Raw genomic sequence first — 23,397 nt, forward strand, 5'->3', positions numbered from 1 at the left:
CAGGATTCAAAACAACAGAAAAATTCAAAACAACAGCGCCAAATTCTAAACAGAAATCCCATAATGAAAATTCTTCAAACATACAAGTATTTCACACCATTTTAAACATAAACTTGTAAATCCAGCCACAGTGTCCGATTTCAAAAAGGCTTTACGACGAAAGCACACCAAATGATTGTTAGGTCAAAGAAAAACACAGCCATTTTTCCAGCCATAGAGAGGAGTCACAAAAAGCAGAAATAGAAATAAAATTAATCACTAACCTTTGATGATCATCATCAGATGACACTCATAGGACTTCATGTTACACAATACATGTATGATTTGTGCGATAAAGTTCATATTTATATAAAAAAAAATCTCAGTTTACATTGGCGCCATACGTTCAGTAATGTTTTCCTTCCAAAACATCCAGTGATTTTGAAGAGAGCCACATCAATTTACAGAAATACTCATCATAAATGTTGATGAAAATACAAGTGTTATGCATGGAACTTTAGATAAACTTATCCTTAATGCAACCGCTGTGTCAGATTTCAAAAAAGCTTTACCGAAAATGCACACCATGCAATAATCTGAGTACAGCGCTCAGACAACAAAACAAGCCATACAGATATCCCCAATATTGTGGAGACAACAGAAGTCAGAAATAGCATTATAAATATTCACTTACCTTTGATGATCTTCATCAGAATGCACTCCCAGGAATCCCAGTTCCACAATAAATGTTTGATTTGTTCGATAAAGTCCACCATTTATGTCCAAATACCTCCTTTTTGTTCGAGCGTTTAGTACACAATTCAAACTCACGACCCGCGGGCAAGTCCAGGCAAAAGTTCAGATGAAAAGTCATATTACAGTTCGTAGAAACATGTCAAACGAAGTATAGAATCAATCTTTAGGATGTTTTTAACATAAATCTTCAATAATGTTTCAACCCGGAGAATTCCTTTGTCTGTAGAAATGCGATAGAAAGCAGGTCGCTCTCACGTGAGCGTGCGGGATCAGCTCATGCCACTCTGGCAGACCCATGACTCATTCAGCTCTCATTCTCCCCTCCTTCACAGTAGAAGCATCAAACAAGGTTCTATAGACACTGTGTATTCGATAGTCAATGAATTGAAAAACCACAAACCTCAGATTTCCCACTTCCTGGTTGGATTTTTTCTCAAGTTATTGCCTGCCACATGAGTTTAGCAATACTCACATACATCATTCAAACAGTTTTATAAACTTCAGAGTGTTTCTATCCAAATCTACTAATTATATGCATATTCTAGATTATAGGACTGAGTAGCAGGCAGTTTACTCTGGGCACCTTTTTATCCAAGCTACTCAATACTGCCCCCCAGTCCCAAAGAAGTTAACAGTTAGTGGAGTTTGGTTGAGAGATTTTAGGAGCAGCTGATGGAGATGGAATGAGAAAGAGTTGTGATTAGGCTACTACACAATCTCTGATGCCCCTCTGGGAAGAAGCTGGGTTCCCCTCGCTCTCTGCATTCCCTGGCACGGACAGACACCTTTCATTGGGTGCCAGGCTCATAATTTCAGTAATTAACCTGCACATGCTTAGCAAAATAAGGGATGCTTTTTTTACAGCTCCGGTGTGGCCAGAGCTGTCTGGTCTCGCTCCCAGGGCAAACTTTTGCAAGGGACCACACAATACTGTCTATGCTGTCAGGTACTGGCTGAACTGCAGCAAGCTACACAGTGCTAGCCAGTCAGACAGGCAGCATCCAGTTCCCGCCATCTGCCAAGTATCCCAAATTGGACTCCCTCCGGTAGTCTCGGGGCCAGTAACAACTGTAATTGCACGGAATGTGTGCTTTTCCTGAGGTAACTGTGTTATTCCAAGCCGGGATAGTTTATTCCTTTTTATTGTAACGGAAAATGGGAATTGGTGGGAAAGTCATTCCAAGTCAACGTTTGACTGTTTAGCTTTAAAACAATGTCTTTATTTCATTAACTAATATGTGGCATGCCTGATTATTATTCCAATCATGGTTAAATAGGCTAATTATGTTTGAAGAGTTATGCTGAATATTATCCTAAAGTGTAGAAGTACTGAGCCTAAATGGTAGTCTAACTAATGACAGGTGTGTTGCCTTTCACTTGTCTCTGTTGCAGCTTTCTTTTGTATCTCATACAGTTGATGGTCTGAATGTCACTCATTGTTACTTGTCAGTATAAATTATTACAATCATACCAAATTAAACATATACTGCATGCCTTTTCAACAACAGCAAATACTTGAGTTCAATATTCAACATTGCAGCATTTCTACCCAAATGTACATCTCATGCCCAAATCATCCCAAAGGCTGTCACGACTTCCGCCGAAGTTGGTCCCTCCCCTTGTTCAGGCGTCGTTGGGCGCTCGACATCACCGGCCTTCTAGCCACTGCCGATCCACTTTTAATTTTCCATTCGTTTTGTCTTAGTCTTACACACCTGGTTTCACTCACCCAATTACCTGTTTATTATTTAACTCTCTGTTCACCATGTTTGTTTGTGAGTGATTGTTTTTTGTAAATCGGTCCGTTATTGTGAGCTTGTATATTTGCCTTGTATTTTTGTATTTTGAGTAAAGTATGTTAATTACTAATTTCTGCTGTCCTGCGCCTGACTCTCTACACCAGCTACACACAGGACCCTATTACAAAGGCTGTGTTTACACAGGCAGGCCAATTCTGATATGTTTTCCACTAATTGGTCTTTTGACCAATCAGTTCAGATCTTTTACCAATAATTGTGCACAATATCAGAATTGGGATGCCTGTGTAAACGTTGCCTAGTGTCTGAAAGTTATTGTGAATGAAGATACTTTGTGTAGATAATTTAGTCTATAACATCCTAATTTGGGGATATGGACTTTTTGGGCAAGCATGGTAAGGTTAGTATTTAGTGACAACAGCCAGGTAAATTAAACCAAAGTATGAATCGTTGTCTCGCCTAGTCCAAAGAATGCTTATTTTTTAAATATGTTTTATTGTCACATACACCGGATAGGTGCAGTGAAATGTGCTGTTTTACAGGGTCAGCCATAGGCCTCACAAGTTGTCAACTGGCAGCTTCATTAAATAGTACCTGCAAAACACCAGTCTCAATGTCAACAGTGAAGAAGTGACTCTGGGATGCTGGTCTTCTAGGCCAAAGTTCCTCTGTCCAGTGTCCATGTTCTTTTGCCCATCTTAATATTTTCTTTTAATTGACCAGTCTGAGATATGGCTTTTTCTTTGCAACTCTCCCTAGAAGGCCAGCATCCCGGAGTCTTCCCTGTTGACGTTGAAACTGGTGTTTTGCGTGTACTATTTAATGAAGCTGCCAGTTGAGGACTTGTGAGGTGTCTGTTTCTCTAACTAGACACTCTAATGTACTTGTCCTCTTGGTCAGTTGTGCCCCGGGGCCTCCCACTCCTCTTTCTATTCTGGTTAGAGCCAGTTTGCGCTGTTCTGTGAATGGAGTATTACACAGCATTGTACGAGATCTTCAGTGTCTTGGCAATTTCTTGCATGGAATAGCCTTAATTTCTCAGAACAAGAATAGACTGTCCATTTTGAGTCTGTAATCGAACCCACAAATGCTGATGCTCCAGATACTCAACTAGACTGAAGAAGGCCAGTTTTATTGCTTCTTTAATCACACAACAGTTTTCAGCTGTGCTAACATAATTGCAAAAGTGTTTTTTTCAAATGATCAATTAGCCTTTTAAAATGATTAACTTGGATTAGCTAACACAATGTGCCATTGGAACATAGGAGTGATGGTTGCTGATAATGGGCCTCTGTACGCCTATGTAGATATTCCATTAAAAATAAACCGTTTCCAGCTACAATAGTCATTTACAAGATTAACAATGTCTACACTGTATTTCAGATCAATTTGATGTTATTTTAATGGACAAAAAGTTGCTTTTTAAAAAACAAGGACCCCAAATTTTTGAACAGTAGTGTATATAGTTTTTTTGCAAATGTATAAATATGTAATTATAGGGAATTGTGTGTAGATTGCTGAAAAAAAAGTTATTATTTAATCCATTTTAGAATAAGGCTGTAGAGTAACAATATGTGGAAAAAGTCAAGGGGTCTGAATACCTTCCGAAGGCACTGTATGTAGCCTCAGCTTGTTTTTATTACGCAGGGTTTTCTGTTATACTGGGTGAAGCCCAAATGTATAGTTCTCCATAAATATTAAATTACTAACTGCTTTTGACACATTTTGCTCATCTTTTCCCGATGGCTACCACATGTGAGTCCTCGGTGGATGGCTTGCCATACTTCCAGTTAACAAAAGCCACTTGGCATATAGGCTTGGAACACAAGGCCTTTTTGTTTTATCAAAAAGCTTTACCCCTCCATTTTGAGTTGATGTTTTCTCTCAAAGACGCTGTTGGGTGAAATGGAAAGTGTTGTAAGTCATATAACGGTGTCTAAATGTCACCGTATAAGACTTCTAGATTGGGTACTCTGTGAATGTAATGTTTTGGAAACAGGCGGTAGTAGTGATTGAGATGTTATTTTGGTAGCCTTGATTTTCTCATAAACAATTGCAAGCTAGATACACAATCCTTAAAGATGAATACAAAAATGTCAGTAACCTTTTCTTTGAAGTTCATCATCTCTTACTTTAATCATGATCTACAGTACTAAATATGCATACATGGCCCTTGACCTCACTATATCAGTGCAACCAGTTTGGCTGTAGATAAAGTCCTGTTGGAGGCTTTAGAAAACTAATTATCTTCCCTGTCTAGAGGGACAGCCTCTTTCTTTGAAGAATGATTAGCCCATTACTCACTACCGTACGTTGGCACCAATGTACTACAGAGGCTCTGCGGCAGCCATCATTGTTTACGACATCACCAAAGAGGTACAGTATCCCCTCCTGTTTCCCTCTGGTAACATGGTGTGACATGACATTTTGTTTTTTTCCTCAAATGTTTAAAGGGACAATGCCACTTTTTTCTATGTCATTCCTATGTCATCAGGAGTCATTTGCAAAATAAATCAGCTCTCTCCATCATTGAGAAACTCAGTTTTTTAAATATTTTTTATGACCCCTGCTGACATCATAGGGACAGGTTTTCTTAGGACCTTTTCTTATATTTTTGACTACAGAAAAAATGCTCCAAATAGATTGACCTTTGCAAAAACATAGGTATCCATGCACGGCATACAGCTTGTATGTCTACTGTAGGCGACTATGGGATCCCACTGGTCACTTTGAGTCAAATATAGGCATGTCCAGTAAACATATACTGTCCATACTCATGTGTTTGCATGTCCTGTTCACATCTCCTATGTTTCACACCTGTTTAAATCCCACACACGCACACAGTTATGCGTTGCATAACATTATCTCAAACTATAATATGTAACAATGTAAGATGTTTACTATATGTATACTATAAAGTAGTAATAACTTTATAGTATATAGTTGCCATGGCACCCTAGTAGCAGCATAAGCAGAGAGCTCCTGTACATTTGTAAATATTTTTGTAATTAATGAATTAAGGCTTTGTATAATCTTTTTGTTTAAAGAATGAACAATTAATATAACTAATTAATATCATCAGAATCAACCACGGCATTAAGACTGCAGGTGAAGTTGGCTATTCATTTCTTTGTTTTGCTAGCTAGCAAGCAGCTAACATTAGCTGGCAATTGTTTTGATTCGAATGCAAGCTAGTATCCAGAGGTTGAGGATGGAGAGAAGTCCAAAAGCAAGACGGCAGATCGGTGTGGTGAGTTTAATCTTGAATTATTATTGAAATGTTATGTGCTTTCTGGAGCCACGTGACTGACATAGCATCATCCAAGTTGCTTCATTTTAGCAGTAGTGAAGGAGTAGCTAGCTAACTACTATGGAGTCCATGGACTGTAGTGCCACTGGCTAAGCTCAAACCTGATTCTTACTACGGAAAAGCCAGAGACAGAGAGACACCTTGATGAGACCGTGCTGCCTGCCCCCGGACTTTCCCTCCCAGCTTGACCACCTCCCTCAGATGACCACTCCATTAACTTTCTAATGACTGTCCATGTTGTGATGTTTTTTATAAATTGCATGTATTTTTTTGTTGCTTTAAAGCACTTTGAGATTCTTTATCAAATGAATAGCGCTATAAATGCTGAATAAGTTATTTATTATTAATAATAGCTTGAACCGTGTTTCTCAGGACTCGTTCCAGGCATTGAAAAACTGGATGAAGGAGCTTCGCCAACACGGCCCTCCCAACATTGTGGTAGCCATCGCTGGCAACAAGTGTGACCTGTCCGAGGCCAGGTAAATAAATCCCTCAAGTCCCAGGTCAAAAGTAGTGAACAATATAGGAAATAGGGTGCCATTTGGGACTCAGCCATTCGCTTATTTTTACAAGTCAGCAGCATGGCCAAAATGCAGTAATTTTTACCAGACAAATCGTTGACATGAGATTTGCTTGTACTACATTTTCTAATGAAGATTAAATGACTCGCTGACGCAATGGACGTCAACGGCCGAACCAACCGTATATCTTCAAACTTTTGGCTCCAACAATGTGAACCTACCGTGGAACAGTAACTGCCAGCCATTGCGGCTCTCTGTTGGAGATACGCTGGAGGATGTGTATGTAATGTCACTCAAACATGCTCGCTTAGATTAGAGGACTTTAACTACTAGAGTAGCCTAATTGCATTGGAGCAGTGGAGAGAACTGATGCTTCAAATAATCTCCCATCTACTGTCCATCCATTAGTATTAGTCATTATTGACTCGCTAAGCAATTATTAGAAATGACTGTACCACAAAATGGGACACAGCACAGGTCTAGTTCATAAAGAGAAACATGTATATGCTATTGCTTTCCGATCAGAGTGGGCCCCTGTGGAAACACAGCTTAGGATGCTCGTTTGCTTCCATCATGTGTAGTTCTGTCACGGCCGTTGAATGAAGTGGACCAAAGTGCAGCATGGTGAGCGTACATGTTCTCTTTATTAGAAAAAGACACAGAACAGAACAATAAACACTACAAAACAAACCGTGAAGCTTAAGGCTATGTGCCATAAACAAAGTCAACTTCCCACAAAGAAAGGAGGGGAAAGGGCTACCTAAGTATGGTTCCCAATCAGAGACAATGATAGACAGCTGTCCCTGATTGAGAACCATACCCGGCCAAAACATAGAAATACAAAATCATAGATAACAAAACATAGAATGGCCACCCCAAATCACACCCTGACCAAACCAAATAGAGACATTGAAAGGCTCTCTACGGTCAGGGTGTGACAAGTTCATTGTAATATGATGAGCATTAGCTGGATCGAATAAAGGTATAGCAGTACTGGGGGAAGCCCCACGCAACACATAAGTCTAGTAGAGATGAGTGATATGATACTGGTGGGGAGTAGGGCTGTGATGGTCATGGAATTTTGGATGATGTAATTGGCCAGCCAAATGACCGCAGTCACCGTAATAACCGCTCAAAAAAATGTATATACAGTTGAAGTCGGAAGTTTACATACACCTTAGCCAAATACATTTAAACTCAGTAAAAAGTCCCTGTCTTCGGTCAGTTAGGATCACCACTTTATTTTAAGAATGTGAAATGTCAGAATAATAGTAGAGCGAATTATTTCTTTCATCACATTCCCAGTGGGTAAGAAGTTTACATACACTCAGTTAGTATTTGTTAGCATTGCCTTTAAATTGTTTAACTTAGGTTAAACGTTTTTGGTAGCTTCCCAAAATAAGTTGGGCGACGTTTGGCCCATTCCTCCTGACAGAGCTGGTGTAACTGAGTCAGGTTTTTAGGCCTCCTTGCTCACACACACCTTTTCAGTTCTTCCCACAAATTTTCTATGGGATTGAGGTCAGGACTTTGTGATGGTCACTCCAATACCGTGACTTTGTTGTCCTTCGGCAATTTTGCCACAACTTTGGAAGTATTGCTTGGGGTCATTGTCCATTTGGAAGACCCATTGCGAACAAGCTCTAACTTCCTGATTGATGTCTTGAGATGTTGCTTCAATATATCCACATTTTCCTGCCTCATGATGCCATCTATTTTGTGAAGTGCATCAGTCCCCCCTGCAGCAAAGCACCCCTGCAGCAAAGCACCCCCACAGCATGATGCTGCCACCCCGTGCTTTACGGTGGGATGGTGTTATTCAGCTTGCAAGCCTCCCCCTTTTTCCTCCAAACAAAACGATGGTCATTATGGCCAAACAGTTATATTTTTGTTTCATCAGACCAGAGGACATTTCACCAAAAAAAGTATGATCTTTGTCCCCATGTGCAGTTGCAAAGTTGAGCGGCCTTTCAGGTTATGTCGATACAGGACTCGTTTTACTGTGGATGTGGATACTTTTTTACCAGTTTCCTCCAGCATCTTCACAAGGTCCTTTGCTGTTCTGGGATTGATTTGCACTTTTCGCAACAAAGTACCTTCATCTCTAGGAGACAGAACACGTCTCCTTCCTGAGAGGTGTGATGGCTGCGTGGTCCCTATGTGTGTATACTTGCGTACTATTGTTTGTACAGATGAACGTGGTACCTTCAGGTGTTTGGAAATTGCTCCCAATGATGAACCAGACTTGTGAAGGTCTACAATTGTTTTTCTGAGGTCTATGCTGATTTCTTTTGATTTTCCCATGATGTCAAGCAAAGAGGCACTGAGTTTGAAGGTAGGCCTTGAAATATATTCACAGGTACAGCTCCAATTGACTCAAATGATGTCAATTAGCCTATCAGATGCTTCTAAAGCCATGACATCATTTTCTGGAATTTTCCAAGCGTTTTAAAGGCACTGTCAACTTAGTGTATGTACATTTCTGACCCACTGGAATTGTGATACAGTGAATTATAAGTGTAATAATCTTTCTGTAAACAATTGTTGGAAAAATGACTTGTGGCATGCACAAAGTAGATGTCATAACCGACTTGCCAAAACTATAGTTTGTTAACAAGAAATGTGTGGAGAGGTTGAAAAAAGAGTTTTAATGATTCCAACCTAAGTGTATGTAAACTTCCGACTTCAACTGTACACTGAACAAAAATATCAACGCAACATGCAACAATTTAGAAGATTTTACTGAGTTATAGTTCATATAAGGCAATCAGTCAATTGAAATCAATTCCTTTAGCCCTAATCTATGGATTTCACATGACTGGGAATACAGATAAGTATATGTTGGTCACAGACACCTTTAAAAAGGGGCATGGATCTGAAAACCAGTCAGTATATGGTGTGACTACCATTTTCTTCATGCAGTGCAACATGCCTCTCCTTCGCATTGAGTTGATCATGCTGTTGATTGTGGAACGTGGTCTACTCCTCTTCAATAGCTGTGCAAGTTGCTGTAGATGGATATGTTTTATACATTTGCACAAATGTATAAAAACCTGTTGTTGCTTAACCATTATGGGGTATTCTGTATAGATTGCTGAGGAAAAACATGTATTTAATCCATTTTAGAATAAAGCTGTAACGTAACGTAACAATATGTGGAAAAAGTCAAGGTGTCTGAATACTTTCCGAATCCACTGTATATACAGTACCAGTCAAAAGTTTGGACACACCAAGGGTTTTTATTTATTTTTTCTACATTGTAGAATATTAGTGAAGACATCAAAACTATGAAATAACACATATGGAAGCATATAGTAACCAAAAAAGTGTTAAACAAATCTAAATATATTTAAGATTTTTCAAAGTAGCCACCCTTTGTCATGATGACAGCTTTGCACACTCTTGGCAATCTCTCAACCAGATTCATGAGGGAGTCACCTGGAATGCATTGTTAAAAGTTGTTAAAACAGGTGTGCCTTGTTAAAAGTTAATTTATGGAAATTCTTTCTTAATGCATTTGAGCCAATCAATAGGTAGGGTTGATATACAGAAGATAGCCCTATTTGGTGAAAGACCAAGTCCATATTATGGCAAAAACAGCTCAAATAAGCAAAGAGAAATGACAATCCATCATTACTTTAAGACATGAAGGTCAGTCAATCCGGAAAATGTCAAGAACTTTGAAAGTTTATTCAAGTGCAGTCACAAAAACCTCAGTGCAGCCCAAATAAATGCTTCACAGAGTTCAAGTAACAGACACATCTCAACATCAACTGTTTAGAGGAGACTGCGTGAATCAGGCCTTCATGGTCGAATTACTGCAAAGAAACCACTACTAAAGGACACCGATAAGAAGAAGAGACTTGCTTGGGCCAAGAAACACGAGCAATGGACATTAGACTGGTGGAAATCTGTCCTTTGGTCTGATGATTCCAAATTTTTGATTTTTGGTTCCAACCGCCGTGTATTTGTGAGACGCAGAGTAGGTGAACGGACAATCTCCGCATGTGTGGTTCCCACCGGGAAGCATGGAGGAGGAGGTGTGATGGTGTGGGGGATGCTTTGCTGGTGACACTGTCAGTGATTTATTTAGAATTCAAGGCACATAAGGATCATATCACCTCCACCTTACCTGACACCCTAGACCTACTGAAATGTGCATACTGCCCCAATAGATCCATGGACGATGCAATTGTCATCGCACTGCACACTGCCCTATCCCATCTGGACAAATCAAATGAAATTTAACTTAACAATAACAGAAACCAGATATGTGATAACGGTATCTAGGGAATGAGCGCATAGATACTCGACACAGCAACAGTTACATCTATCAACTGGAGCGCCCGGGGGCTGGTACCAGCTCGGCCGACAACAATCAACGATAGGCTGGGTGAGTCTAAACCACGCCCAGTCTCTACTCTGACAGGCCGGCTCGGAAGCAGGAACTATTTCTGTCAGAGTATATTTATAATATCTCTGTCAAGAACAAGTTAGTTCTCTGTTTTGCCCTGCGAGGTGGGACAGAGAGCCCGTATATACGAAAATTGCATTTACCACTTATTGCTTAGCTAATAAAAAATACATAGCATACAATCGGTGACTCATTGTCATATTTATCCTTATACCAGATTCGAATTGACACAACTCTAACACAAGCCCTTAACCAACAATGCAGTTTTAAGAAAAGTAAGTGTTAAATAAAAAATAGAAGTAACAAATTATTAAATAGCAGCAGTAAATTAACAGTAGCGAGGCTGTATACAGGGGGTACCAGTACAGAGTCGATGTGCGGGAGCACCGGTTAGTCGAGGTAATTGATGTAATATGTATATGTAGGTTGAGTCAAAGTGACTATGCATCGACAATAAACAGAGCGTAGCAGCAGCATAAAGGGGGGGGGGGGGGGTAGAAGCTGTTAAGAAGCCTTTTGGACCTATACTTGGCGTTCTGGTACCGCTTGCCGTGCGGTAGCAGATAGAACAGTCTATGACTAGGGTGGCTGGAGTCTTTGACAATTTTTACAATTACAGTGAGGCCGAGCAGTTGCTATACCAGGCAGTGATGCAACCATGCTCTCGATGGCGCAGCTGTAGAACTTTTGAGGATATGAGGACCCATGCCAAATCTTTTCAGTCTCCTGAGGGGGAATAGGCTTTGTCAAGCCCTCTTCACGACTGTCTTGGTGTGTTTGGACCATGATAGTTTGTTGGTGATGTGGACACCAAGGAACTTGAAGCTGTCAGCCTGTTCCACTAAAGCCCTATCGATGAGAATGGGGGCATGCTCGGTCCTCCTTTTTCTGTAGTCCACAATCATCAAGAGGAATACCTATGTAAGAATGTTATTTATTAACTACAGCTCAGCCTTTAACATCATAGTACCCTCCAAGCTCATCATTAAGCTCAGGCCCCTGGGTCTGAACCCCGCCCTGTGCAACTGGGTTCTATAGTTCCTGACGGGCCACCCCCAGGTGGTCAACGTAGGCAACAACACCTCAACTTCACTGATCCTCAACACAGGGGCCCCACAAGGGTGCGTGCTCAGCCCCCTACTGTACCCCTGGTTCACGCACGCCTTCAATTCAATCATCAAGTTTGCAGACGACACAACAGTGGTCAGGGAGGAGGTGAGGGCCCAGGCGGAGTGGTGCCAGGAAAATAACCTCTCCCTCACCATCAACAAAACAAAGGAGCTGATCGTGGACTTCAGGGGACACCAGAGGGAGCATGCCCCCATCCACATCGACGGGCCACAGTGGAGAAGGTGAAAAATGGAAAGTTCCTCAACATACTCATCTGAAAATCTGAAATGGTCCACCCACACTGACAGTGTGGTGAAGAAGGCGCAATAGCGCCTCTTCAACCTCAGGAGGCTTTAGAAATTCAGCCTGGCCCCAAAGACCCTCACAAACACTTACAGATGCACCATTGAAAGCATCCTGTCGGGCTGTATCACCGCCTGGTACGGCAACTGCAGGGCCGTCTGCTCAACGCAGAAGGTTGGTGCCGTCTGCTCAACGCAGAAGGTTGGTGCCGTCTGCTCAACGCATCACCGGGGTCACACTGCCTGCCCTCCAGGACATCTACAGCACCTGGTGTCACAGGAAGGCCAAGAAGATCATCAAAGGACCTCAGCCACCCAAGTCACGGCCTGTTTATCCTGTTATCATCCAGAAGGCGAAGTCAGTACAGGTGCAATAAAAAAGCTGGGACTGAGAGACTGAAAAACAGCTTCTATCTCAAGGCCGTCACTAGCCGGCCTCCACCCAGTACCCTTCCCTGAACTTAGTCTCTGTCACTAGCCGGCTACCACCCGGTTACTCAACACTGAACCTTAGAGGCTGCTGCCTTAAGTTACATAGACATGGAACTAGGGCTGGGCAATATGGCCAAAATATTTTAACAAAATTTGACGTTATGACGGTATTTTATGTTTTTGAATAACAAAAGTTCAAAATGTGCATTATGAGTAGTGTTTGACCCTATGGTGACCCTACATACATTCTAAGTGATTTCAATGGGTCTATCTCTATTCTGATTGTTTTACACTGTTCAGTTCAACCCAAAATTATTTTCATAAATTTTTGCATTTCATGCACTCATTTCAGATCATTTCCACACTGCCACAGGGCTACACGACTTGACCTGTGATTTAGAGCAAAACACTTCAGTGAACTGTTGGAATCATGGAAATAGAATGATTATGCAAATTATATAGTTAGATTATAATAGTGGGAACTTTGAATACAGTTTGACATGACAACAAATGAAAATGCTAGGGAGGAGTTATTGTGACAGGGTAGTTTAGTTTTTAGTTTAGTTTATTAATTCGACCATTTAAAAAAAACACACAAACTTGAAAAAGCCATACATGCACATGAATAAAATCATTGAGGATAACACAAAGTCTGGGACTTATTTCCATTGTGGTCCTCTAAAGGAACCAAAGTGTTAACAAGTGTTTCCTAGGGGACCCTATAATCTTTGGCTGCATTGAAAGTTCTCTCTTAGCCACTTCATATAGCTGACATTGTTGCTTCACATATTCCTCTTTGAATTAGAAGATACTGTTGCGCAAAAAAACATTTAGATGTAGGTCTACACTATCACTGGTAGTATCAGGCTGTATACCAATAGCTTTGACTCAGTACATTTATTAGTTAGCTAGCAAGCAATTCGCATTAGCAGCTAACAAGGTTTAGGCCTAACAGTTTGCAGATGGAAGAAAAAAAACAGAATAGTGTAATTATAGAACACGTGTGGATTAATATTAAGAAGCAAAGTGAAAATAGCATTGTTGTCATCAACATTGTTTCATGTGCTGCATTGACCATGCAGAGGCTGAAAGCAAGTGTCGAGGTAGAGGAACAACAAAAAGCTGGACACATTACATTTTTTAAGCTTTTTTCTGATAAAAACTAGTTCATTGCATTCGCCATAGAGCCCAGTTTCAGAATATCACCATGTGTCCCAGCTGCTTTTTAAGTATTCACCAAAAAAACAGGCCTTATTTTAGGGCATTTTTCACCCTGCCAGTTCCTATTAGTTCTACTGAGCACCGTGGCACCAACTCACCTAATGAACGTTTTATTCCCAGCCCATTGTTCTGCCTCAAAATGCCAGTTCGCTATTGTTGGTATTGAGAACTGCCCTTGTTAACCTTGTAGGCTGACCTCGGGTAATTTATTTGTTTATGGCTACTTGGTGAGCATCTCACTGTTCGCCTTGGTACACATTGTGTTGACACACAGTGCTAGAGTTGGCTAGCACATAGCAATCAAATGTTAAATATTTTCTGCCCATGGTTAACCATCTATTTTTTTCAGAGAAATGTGTAAAACCTAAACAAATGCATGTCCCTGTTCTCTTTTTTAAATTGTGGATGATTTATACAGTCAGAATAGTTTTTTGAAATTAAGAAATAACCTTATATGCATCAATCTGTTAATTCGTATGCATCATATTGATCAAATGCTGCGCAGGTTCACTGATTTGCAAACCAAAGGGATAGGTCTAGCTCATTGATTTATAGATCGGACACAGTTGTTACCTCAGATTATGAGCCAAGCAAGTGTGGCGAAAGAGGTATGTAGTACCCACAGAATGCCACAGGGAGGAACAAGAGCGCTATAAACCCATAACCTACCCTAACCATAGCCCTAGCCCTAATCCTTGGTATAACCTATTCTAGCCTTAACCCTAAACCTAATTCCAGGGTAGGGTAGCCTTGATCACTTTTAGAAACTGTTTTAGTGATAATATTGTTAGTACTTGTTAGTAAATCAACCTATGTATGCATTTTTGCAGTCTGTTTTATTAGTTATTTTATGATATTTATTATTGCAAGGCAGACCACTTTATAAACAAGCCATATTTTATGTTTTATTTTTTGAACTGGGTATGTCCAATAGATGGCAGCATAAGTCTATGAAAAATCAGTTATAGTCGACAAGCAGCAATATGATCGACATAAAATAGAATGCAACCGACTATATGTGCCATGATTTTCTGAAATGGTCACTCATTACTTCACAGTTTATATATATAGTGCCAGTCAAAAGTTTGGATACACCTACTCATTCCAGGGTTTTTCTTGATTTTTACTATTTTCTACATTGTAGAATTATAGTGAAGACATCAAAACTAGGAAATAACACATGGAATAATGTAGTAACCAAAAATATTTTATATTTGAGATTCTTTAAAGTAGCCACCTGTTGCCTTGATGACTCCTTTGCACACTCTTGGCATTCTCTCAACTAGCTTCATGAGGTAGTCACCTGGAATGCATTTCAATTAACAGATGTGTTTTGTTAAGTTAATTTGTGGAATTTCTTTCCTTAATGCATTTGAGCCAATCAGTTGTGTTGTGACAAGGTAGGGGTGGTATACAGAAGATCGCCCTATTTGGCAATAGACCAAGTCCATATTATGGCAAGAACAGCTCAAATAAGCAGAGAAATGACAGTCTATCATTACTTTAAGACATGAAGGTAAGTCAATCCGGAAAATGTCAAGAACTTTGAAAGTTTATTCAAGTGGAGTCGCAAAAGCCATCAAGCGCTATGATGAAACTGGCTCTAATGAGGACCGCCACAGGAGAAGCAGAGTAGGTGAATGGATGACCTCCGCATGTATGGTTCCCACTGGGGAGTATGGAGAAGGAGGTGTGATGGTGTAGGGGTGCTTTGCTGGTAACACTGTGATTCATTTAGAATTCAAGGAACACTTAACCAGCATGGCTACCACAGCATTCTGCAGCGATACACGATCCCATCTGGTTCGTGCTTAGTGGGACTATCATTTGTTTTTCAACTCACTTCATGCATGATAGTCATTTACTTCAGCTATCTTTGTTTTCTTGGGTACAGGAACAATAGTGTACATATTGAAGCAAGTGGGGACAGCAGACTGGGATAGGGAGAGATTGAATATGTCTGTAAACACTCCAGCCAGCTGGTCTGCAAATGCTCTGAGGACATGGCTAGGGATGCCGTCTGGGCCGGCAGCTTTGCGAGTGTTAACACGCTTAAAATGTCTTACTCATGTCGGCCACGGAGAACGAGAGCTCACAGTCCTCGGGAGTGGCCCGCGAAGAAGTTGTTTAGCTTGTCTGGGAGCAGGCATCTGTGTCCGCCATGTGGTTGGTTTTCCTCTCCTCTGCTCCTGACTGCATGTGCTGCGTTAAGAATATAATTGATAGAATAGGCATCCCCATTCAAGTCAATGATGGCATAATACAACCCCTTGCTTGTTTCAGCAAGGAGCTAAGTTTCATCACGTTTAGAGTCCATGTTACAGCAGAAATGGACTCAACCGCACAAATGCCCATTCACATTTGTTTGATGAAAACAGTAGGATAATTACACATGTAGTTAGTCCATTCTAGTAAGCAGTGTCTCTTTTAAAAAGTACATCCTAATAGAAAAGTAGCTATTGTCCCATCTTCAGTCAGCTGTTCGCTACACATGTATTTTATATTTTTTACAGTTATGTTGGTTATTTTATTTTCATGACGGTTTTCATCCATAAACGTTGGTTACACGGTTAAACCATAATTGTGTCAGTCCTAGTGGGGAGGTGCTGGCATGGGTCCCTTTCTCCTTTTCTGCTCATCTCCCATTTGTGTCTGGTCCATCTAATTTTTTAAAGGGGTGTCTTGGAGCCTCCTCTTTTTCATTTGCACTGATGTGAAACAACTGGACAAGCAAAAGCGATTTCTTGGCTCACGTCCGCCATATTGCTTTTACCTATCCTGTGTTTTCAGATCAGTGCACCTCTCTCCACTATTGAGATGCACCCCGTTTTAAGACTTGAATACTCTTTACAGGGAGGTCTTGGAGAAGGATGCCAAGGACTACGCAGACTCCATCCATACCATCTTTGTGGAGACCAGTGCCAAGAACACCATTAACATCCATGAGGTCTTTATAGAGATAAGTAAGTTTTTTTTTTTTCTCAATATGTTTTGGTGTCATCCCATCCTTTGGGCCTAATTTGTGCTTTGTGGGATACCAGTGTATTACTAGTGGTGTACAATAGCTTACATTGACCTCATGGTTTTTTATAATTTAGTTTATTTAGGTGTCCCAAGTAATATTGTGTGTGCGCTTCTGCTGCACTTTCCTTTTAACCAAAGGTCTCTGGGTGTAACATTGTTGTTTTTTATGTCCCCCTTGCACATTTTGTTCTCCCCTATAGGTCAACAGATCACTGTCCTAGATGCAGGAGGAGGGGCTGCAGGGAAGGGCTTCAAACTGCACCGCTAGCCCTCAGAGACCCAGACCTGCTGCTGATGCTGCCAGTGAACCCTGATCTTAGTCCCACCCTGACTCTTGACCCCTGACGCAATGACCTTTCTCTGCTTGCAGCCTCCATAGTCCCTCCAACAGAATACCACTCCTCCATCGGGGACCACTGACTCCTACCGCCATTGCCTCCTCCATCTAATACTCCACTCTAAAGAGCAAGCCTATTGCAATTCACTGGGATATTGCTTCGGCTTGGATTTTGTGAAGCTGTCGGTTTGTTTTCTGTCTCCCTATCCAGACCCCAGAAGGTTCAACCAAAGTTCACAGCCTTTAGTATTTTGCCTTTAGGTTCCTCAAGAAGGTCAATGGAAGTATCACCCGCTCTCTTGCTGTGTTCACTTCGTCCTATTCCTATATAGTGCACTAATTTTGACCAGGGCCCAAAAGTAGTGCACTATATAGGGAAAGAGGGTGCCATTTGAGATGTATCCTCAAAGGTTTTCAGCGTAATATGTCTTAATCTGGCAGTCCAAAGCCACAGCAATTGCTATGATTGCCCAAGTTAAGTGTTCCCTCCCTGCCTGTCTTTTATAGGTCTTGTAATAGTTCTGAAAAGAAGAAGAACGTTAACACAGATATAATTTCTGTTTCGATCTCGTAAACCTCTACACGGGTCCTGGCATCATCGGGTTTACAGCATGCTGTGATTCTTTTCTTGCAATGGCTACAGGGTCTATTTTGTAACCGTAGACAATATGGGGGTTATTTTTAACATACCTTTACATTTTCAGTTTCTTCTTAAAAAATGGCTAGGTAGGCCTGTATAGATGTACTTTCTCCACCTCTAAATGGACTAATACCAATCTCTTACTAAATCAACTAGAGTAAGTCACACTAAGTATTTATTTTTATTTTTTTACACTTATTTTACCAGGTAAGTTGACTGAACACATTCTCATTTACAGCAACAACCTGGGGAATAGTTACAGGGTAGAGGAGGGGGGATGAATGAGCCAATTGTAAGCTGGAGATGATTAGGTAACCGTGAGGGCGAGATTGGGAATTTAGCCAGGACACCAGGGTTAACACCCCTACTCTTACAATAAGTGCCATGGGATCTTTAGTGATCACAGAGTCAGGACACCCGCTTAATGTCCAAAAGACGGAACCCTACACAGGGCAATGTCCCCAAACACTGCCTTGGTGCATTTTTAGACCAGAGAAAAGGGTACCTCTTACTGGCCCTCCAACACCACTTCCAGCAACATCTGGTCTCCCATCCAGGGACTGACCAGGACCAACCCTGCTTAGCTTCAGAAGCAAGCCAGCAGTGGGATGCAGGGTGGTATGCTGCTGGCCTAAGTAACAACAGTTTCATTAATCTGGAGCGTACCAATTTGTTTTTTTACAGAGTGCCACTTCAGTCTGAAAATATTAACACCTGTATGGATCTATCTAATCATTGTGATCCAGATTGATGAGTCAGAAGTGCATGATAGGAAATGTATTTGTGTAGTCTGACCTATAATGGCCCTCACACAGTGCTTTGCAGCATAGGGCCAACTAAGGCAGGTGTTTACCAAACCTTTTGATACTGCAGTAATGAAAATCCCCAATGGGAGTAATGTTTCTTTTACATTTATTTTGTGTTTTGTTCCTCTGTTACAATTTTTTATTCATCAATATCGTTGTCACTTTCTTTCCATCTGTTTTAGCCTCAACACTTTGGAAGGGAAATTGGTTTTGTGATGGTAACGCGGCTGGTTGATTGTTGCCACTGAAAATGAGAGAACAGTCCTTTTATGGCTGACCTCTACATTGAGAGCAGTGATGTAATGGTAAACAGTTTTTTTATGTAAACTCTTATCGCCAGTCTCGGTGAAAAAAGTTACACTCTCTATACTTTTAATGCATTTTTTCCACAAAAAGTGGGTAAACCGTGTTTACTTGCGTTTACCCTCCAATACACCACTGATTGGAAGGCTTTCATGATTCGGGCCCTGTGGTCGTTTCTTAAAGGGCCAGCCTGTTTGAGTGCTAACAAGACTGGCAGTCCCTAAGTGTGCGATATAACTTCTCAAACTGCTCACATTTAGACTTTAATATTAGAGCAAATGAGCCACTCACTGGAATTCTGTAAATGCATGGCCCTGGAGTGCTTGGAGAATACTGCCAGCCTTTTTACAGTATTCATTGTGTTTCAATGTTTCTGAAAAGGCATTTTAACTGTTTGTGTGAGTTGGCAACTCCGTCCATCCTTGATCTCTTGCTGTTTTTCTTTTACAACCGTTTTACAGGAGAGATTGATTTTGTGAGGTCCTACCAATTCTTTAATTGTCCCATAAACATTTTTCTACTTTATTTTCTCATTCTTTTACAGAATAAGCACTGGCTCACACATCCAATGTACTTTTACTACCTGGCCTGAGATTTAAAAAAAAAGGGCCATATCTAGAAACTTGTTCTGGGAAGAACTTGACTACACTCGTCGAGCTTAGATCTTTCTAAAGAAAAGAGAACCAGGCACTGCGTTCAGTTGACATGCTGACCCGCTAACAAACAGTGCTCTCTTTTCCTCTCTGAATTCTATGCTGTACTCTGTAGACCGGTCGCATTCGTTCCCCTCGCCCCTTCTTTCCGGCTGCCTTTCCTTCCGTCCACTGTGATGCAAGCAATTAAGTCAAGCTTGAATATGGAGTGGAACTAGAACACCTTGTCCAGAAATGAATCATTGAAAGAACACTATAAGAAACATGTTCACTATGATGTCTTAAATTGCTCCTCTGTGTAGCACATTAATGTTAAGTCTCGAATGTTACAGTAGTTCATGAGCCATTGCCATTTGACTGGCAATTTAGGGATAACACTTAGCACAGAGTTGTCAATGGAATTGTTCCCCTTTCCTTTTGATTTCCTATTAGTGGCTTTCCCTCTTGCCAAAAATACAGAAATGGGCCACATTTGTAACTCCAGTTGTAAACTGGCCACTATGCCTCCCAGTTGTCTGTCCTTTCTCCTAATGTGTGTATTTGTTCACTTCCCATCATGGATTTAATGACTGGTCTGAGAAATGTGTTGGAAACTCTCTTTGTATGCATTGTACACTAATCTAATTAAATTATTTTAAATGAGTGTGGAGGAGTATACAAGTGCACACCGATAATAATAAGTGGACCGATAATTGGAATGCAAGGTGGGTCTCTTGAGGTTAAGTTGTCTTAATGGCTTGTATCCTTTCCTTTTTTCTCAACATGTTTTTTTTATTGACCATTATGCATGTCAGTGCAATAATTGTCTTTATGGCAAGGGTTACTCAAATGTGACAAACAAGAATTCCTAGGGATCAAGGAGATTTATAATATGGTTATATGTTACATTTAGGTGTGATGTGTTGATTTCTGATCATCGATTCTTCAAAAGGCCTTTAAAAGTTCAATGTTAATGATTTTGTGGCATTTTAAAAGTGTTCCTCAATGATTTCCACTTGAAATTATATCGTATTTCGCAAGGACAAGGCATTTTTTCAAAGGGAAATTTATTATAGCTCTGATACTTCTACAACTGCACTTTCAGATCAAGTATTTGTATTGATTTGTGCACCGAACGCTATCCCCTTTCAGGTATATTGTTCCTGGTAGCCTAGTGGTTAGAGCGTTGGGCCAGAAACCAAAAGTTTGCTAGATTGAATCCCCGAGCTGACAAGGTAAAAATCTGTTCTGCCCCTTAACAAGGCAGTTAACCCACTGTTCCTAGGCCGTCATTGTAAATAAGAATTTGTTCTTAACTGGCTTGCTTAGTTAAAAATATATATTTATATATAAAAGTGGATTAATTGCCATTTTTCTGAAGAAAACATATCTGAAAAATACTAACCAGACAAGTCCCAATACATCTTGCACTGTTTGAGTGAATCAACTTAATTAATTGTTTTTGTAATGCCATTGCATCACATGCTGCCTTTGCATTCCAGCAGTAATTATTTTACAGTATAGCTTTTTATTTTGCACTCTGTTGTCGATGGTGGTGCAGCTACTCGGTGCCATTTAAAAAGTAATTTTAATAGCACATCATATCACTATTTCATTGCTCACATTTGTTCTAACGCTTAATGGTTGGAAAAGTGGGTATTTGTAATACATAAATAACAATGCAATGTCTAAATTGTACTGATTATGTCTGGTATGTGATAAAGTTACTGCATTTGGCATGTTATATGAGGCATTATAGTGTTTAGGGGGTATCATAGAAAGACCCCCAGTCTTACATGAATGTTTTGGAAAAATACAAAGTCTTGAGCTGGTCCTGGGAATGTGTTGCTGCCAAATCTATGTTTAAATTGTCTGTTTTTCAATGTAGATACCACAAAACATGGACAGGACATTGCACAAAAAGCAATGACTATTTAGCCTGTAAGATTGAATATAATTAATTGTACATTGTCTGAGATGCTAGACCTGGCATAGATAGACAAATGCATGTACACTGAACCAATATATAAACGCAACATGTAAAGTGTTTTTTTGTGAGCTGAAATAAAAGATCCCAGAAATGTTCCATACACACAAAAAGCTTATTTCTCTCAAATTGTGTTCACAATTTTCTTTTTTTTCTTTACATCCCTGTTAGTGAGTATTTCTCCTTTGCCAAGATAATCCATCCACCTGGCAGGTATGGCATAACAAGAAGCTAAACAGCATGATCATTACACAGGTACACCTTGTGCTGGGGACAATTAAAAAAAACACTCTAAAATGTGCAGTTTTGTCACACAACATAACAGCTGTCTCAAGTTTTGAGGGAGCATGAAATTGGCATGTGTGACTGCAAAAATGTCCACCAGAGCTGTTGCCAGAGAATTGAATGTTAATTTCTCTACTATAAGCCGCTTCCAACGGCCTCACAACCACAGACCGGCATAACTTACAGACAACGAACACAATTGCATTTTATCGATGGCATTTTGAATGCACGGAGATACTGTGACGAGATCCTGAAGCCCATTGTGAGGCCCATTTTCTTTTAAGGTATCTGACATGCAGAGGCATATCTGTATTCCCAGTCATGTGAAATCCATACATTAGGGCCTAATTAGGGATTTGGGACATTTGCCAACTGCCTCCGGTAAGACAAGGGGTGGCGTTCTGTGTATATTTGTAAATAACAGCTGGTGCACGAAATCTAATATTAAGGAAGTCGCTAGGTTTCGCCTAAGTGAGTATCTGCTGAGGGAGAGTATCTCATGATAAGCTGTAGACCACACTATTTACCAAGAGAGTTTTCATCTATATTTTCCGTAGCTGTCTATTTCCACCACAAACCGATGCTGACACTAAGACGGCACTCAACAAGCTATATAAGGCCATAAGCAAGCAAGAAAATGCTCATCCAGAGGCGGTGTTTCTTGTGGCCGGGGACTTTAATGCAGGAAAACTTAAATCTGTTTTACCTCATTTCTACCAGCATGTTACATGTGCAATCAGAGGGGAAAAAAACTCTAGACCAGCTTTACTCCACACACGGAGACATGTACAAAGCTCTCCCTCACTGTCTATTTTGCAAATCTGACCATAACTCTATCCTCCTGATTCCTGCTTACAAGCAAATATTAAAGCAATAAGGAAGTGGTCAGATGCCGCAGATGCAAAGCTGCAGGACTATTTTTCTAGCATAGACTGGAAAATGTTCTGGGATTCTTCCTTTGACATTGAGGAGTACACCCCATCAGTCACTGGCTTCATCAATAAGTGCATCGGTGATGTCGTCCCCACAGTAACCGTACGTACATACCCTAACCAGAAGCCATGGATTACAGAGCTAAAGGGTAGAGCTGCCGCTTTCAAGGAGTGAGACTCTAACCCGGACACTTATAAGAAATGACGCTATGCCCTCCGACGAACCATCAAACAGAAAAAGCGTCAATACAGGACGAAGATTGAATCGTACTACGCTGGCTCCGATTGCTCGTCGGATGTGGCAGGGCTTGCAAACTATTACAGACTACAAAAGGAAGCACAGCCGCGAGCTGCCCAGTGACACAAGCCTACCAGATGAGCTAAATTACTTCTGCTCGTTTCGAGGCAAGCAACACTGAAGCATGCATGAGAGCATGCTTCTCTGTAGCCCGATGTGAGTAAGAGCTTTAAACAGGTCAACATTCACATGGCCGCAGGGCCAGACAAATTAATTCACTGATATTTTCAACCTGTCCAAGACCGAGTCTGTAATACCAACATGTTTCAAGCAGACCACCATAGTCCCTGTGCCCAAGAACACCAAGGTAACCTGCCTAAATGACTACCGACCCATAGCACACACATCTGT

At 40.7% G+C, this 23,397-nt stretch overlaps 1 protein-coding gene across 1 annotated transcript in view; it reads left to right on the top strand.

Annotated features, from left to right (window-relative positions):
- LOC135539548 (ras-related protein Rab-22A-like) overlaps positions 1–21,630 on the top strand; it is a 23,149-nt gene extending 1,519 nt beyond the window's left edge. Inside the window, exons 1-4 of the mRNA XM_064965480.1 lie at positions 1–5,742; positions 6,175–6,281; positions 16,656–16,765; positions 17,027–21,630. The exon at positions 1–5,742 is cut by the window's left edge and continues 1,519 nt beyond it. Coding sequence (XP_064821552.1) covers positions 5,677–5,742; positions 6,175–6,281; positions 16,656–16,765; positions 17,027–17,094 — 351 coding nt within the window. The 5' untranslated portion in view covers positions 1–5,676 and the 3' untranslated portion in view covers positions 17,095–21,630. The remainder of the gene's footprint in view (positions 5,743–6,174; positions 6,282–16,655; positions 16,766–17,026) is intronic.
- The last annotated feature ends 1,767 nt before the right edge of the window (positions 21,631–23,397 follow it).

Source organism: Oncorhynchus masou, chromosome 5 (assembly GCF_036934945.1).
Source record: "Oncorhynchus masou masou isolate Uvic2021 chromosome 5, UVic_Omas_1.1, whole genome shotgun sequence".
Taxonomy (NCBI): domain Eukaryota; kingdom Metazoa; phylum Chordata; class Actinopteri; order Salmoniformes; family Salmonidae; genus Oncorhynchus; species Oncorhynchus masou.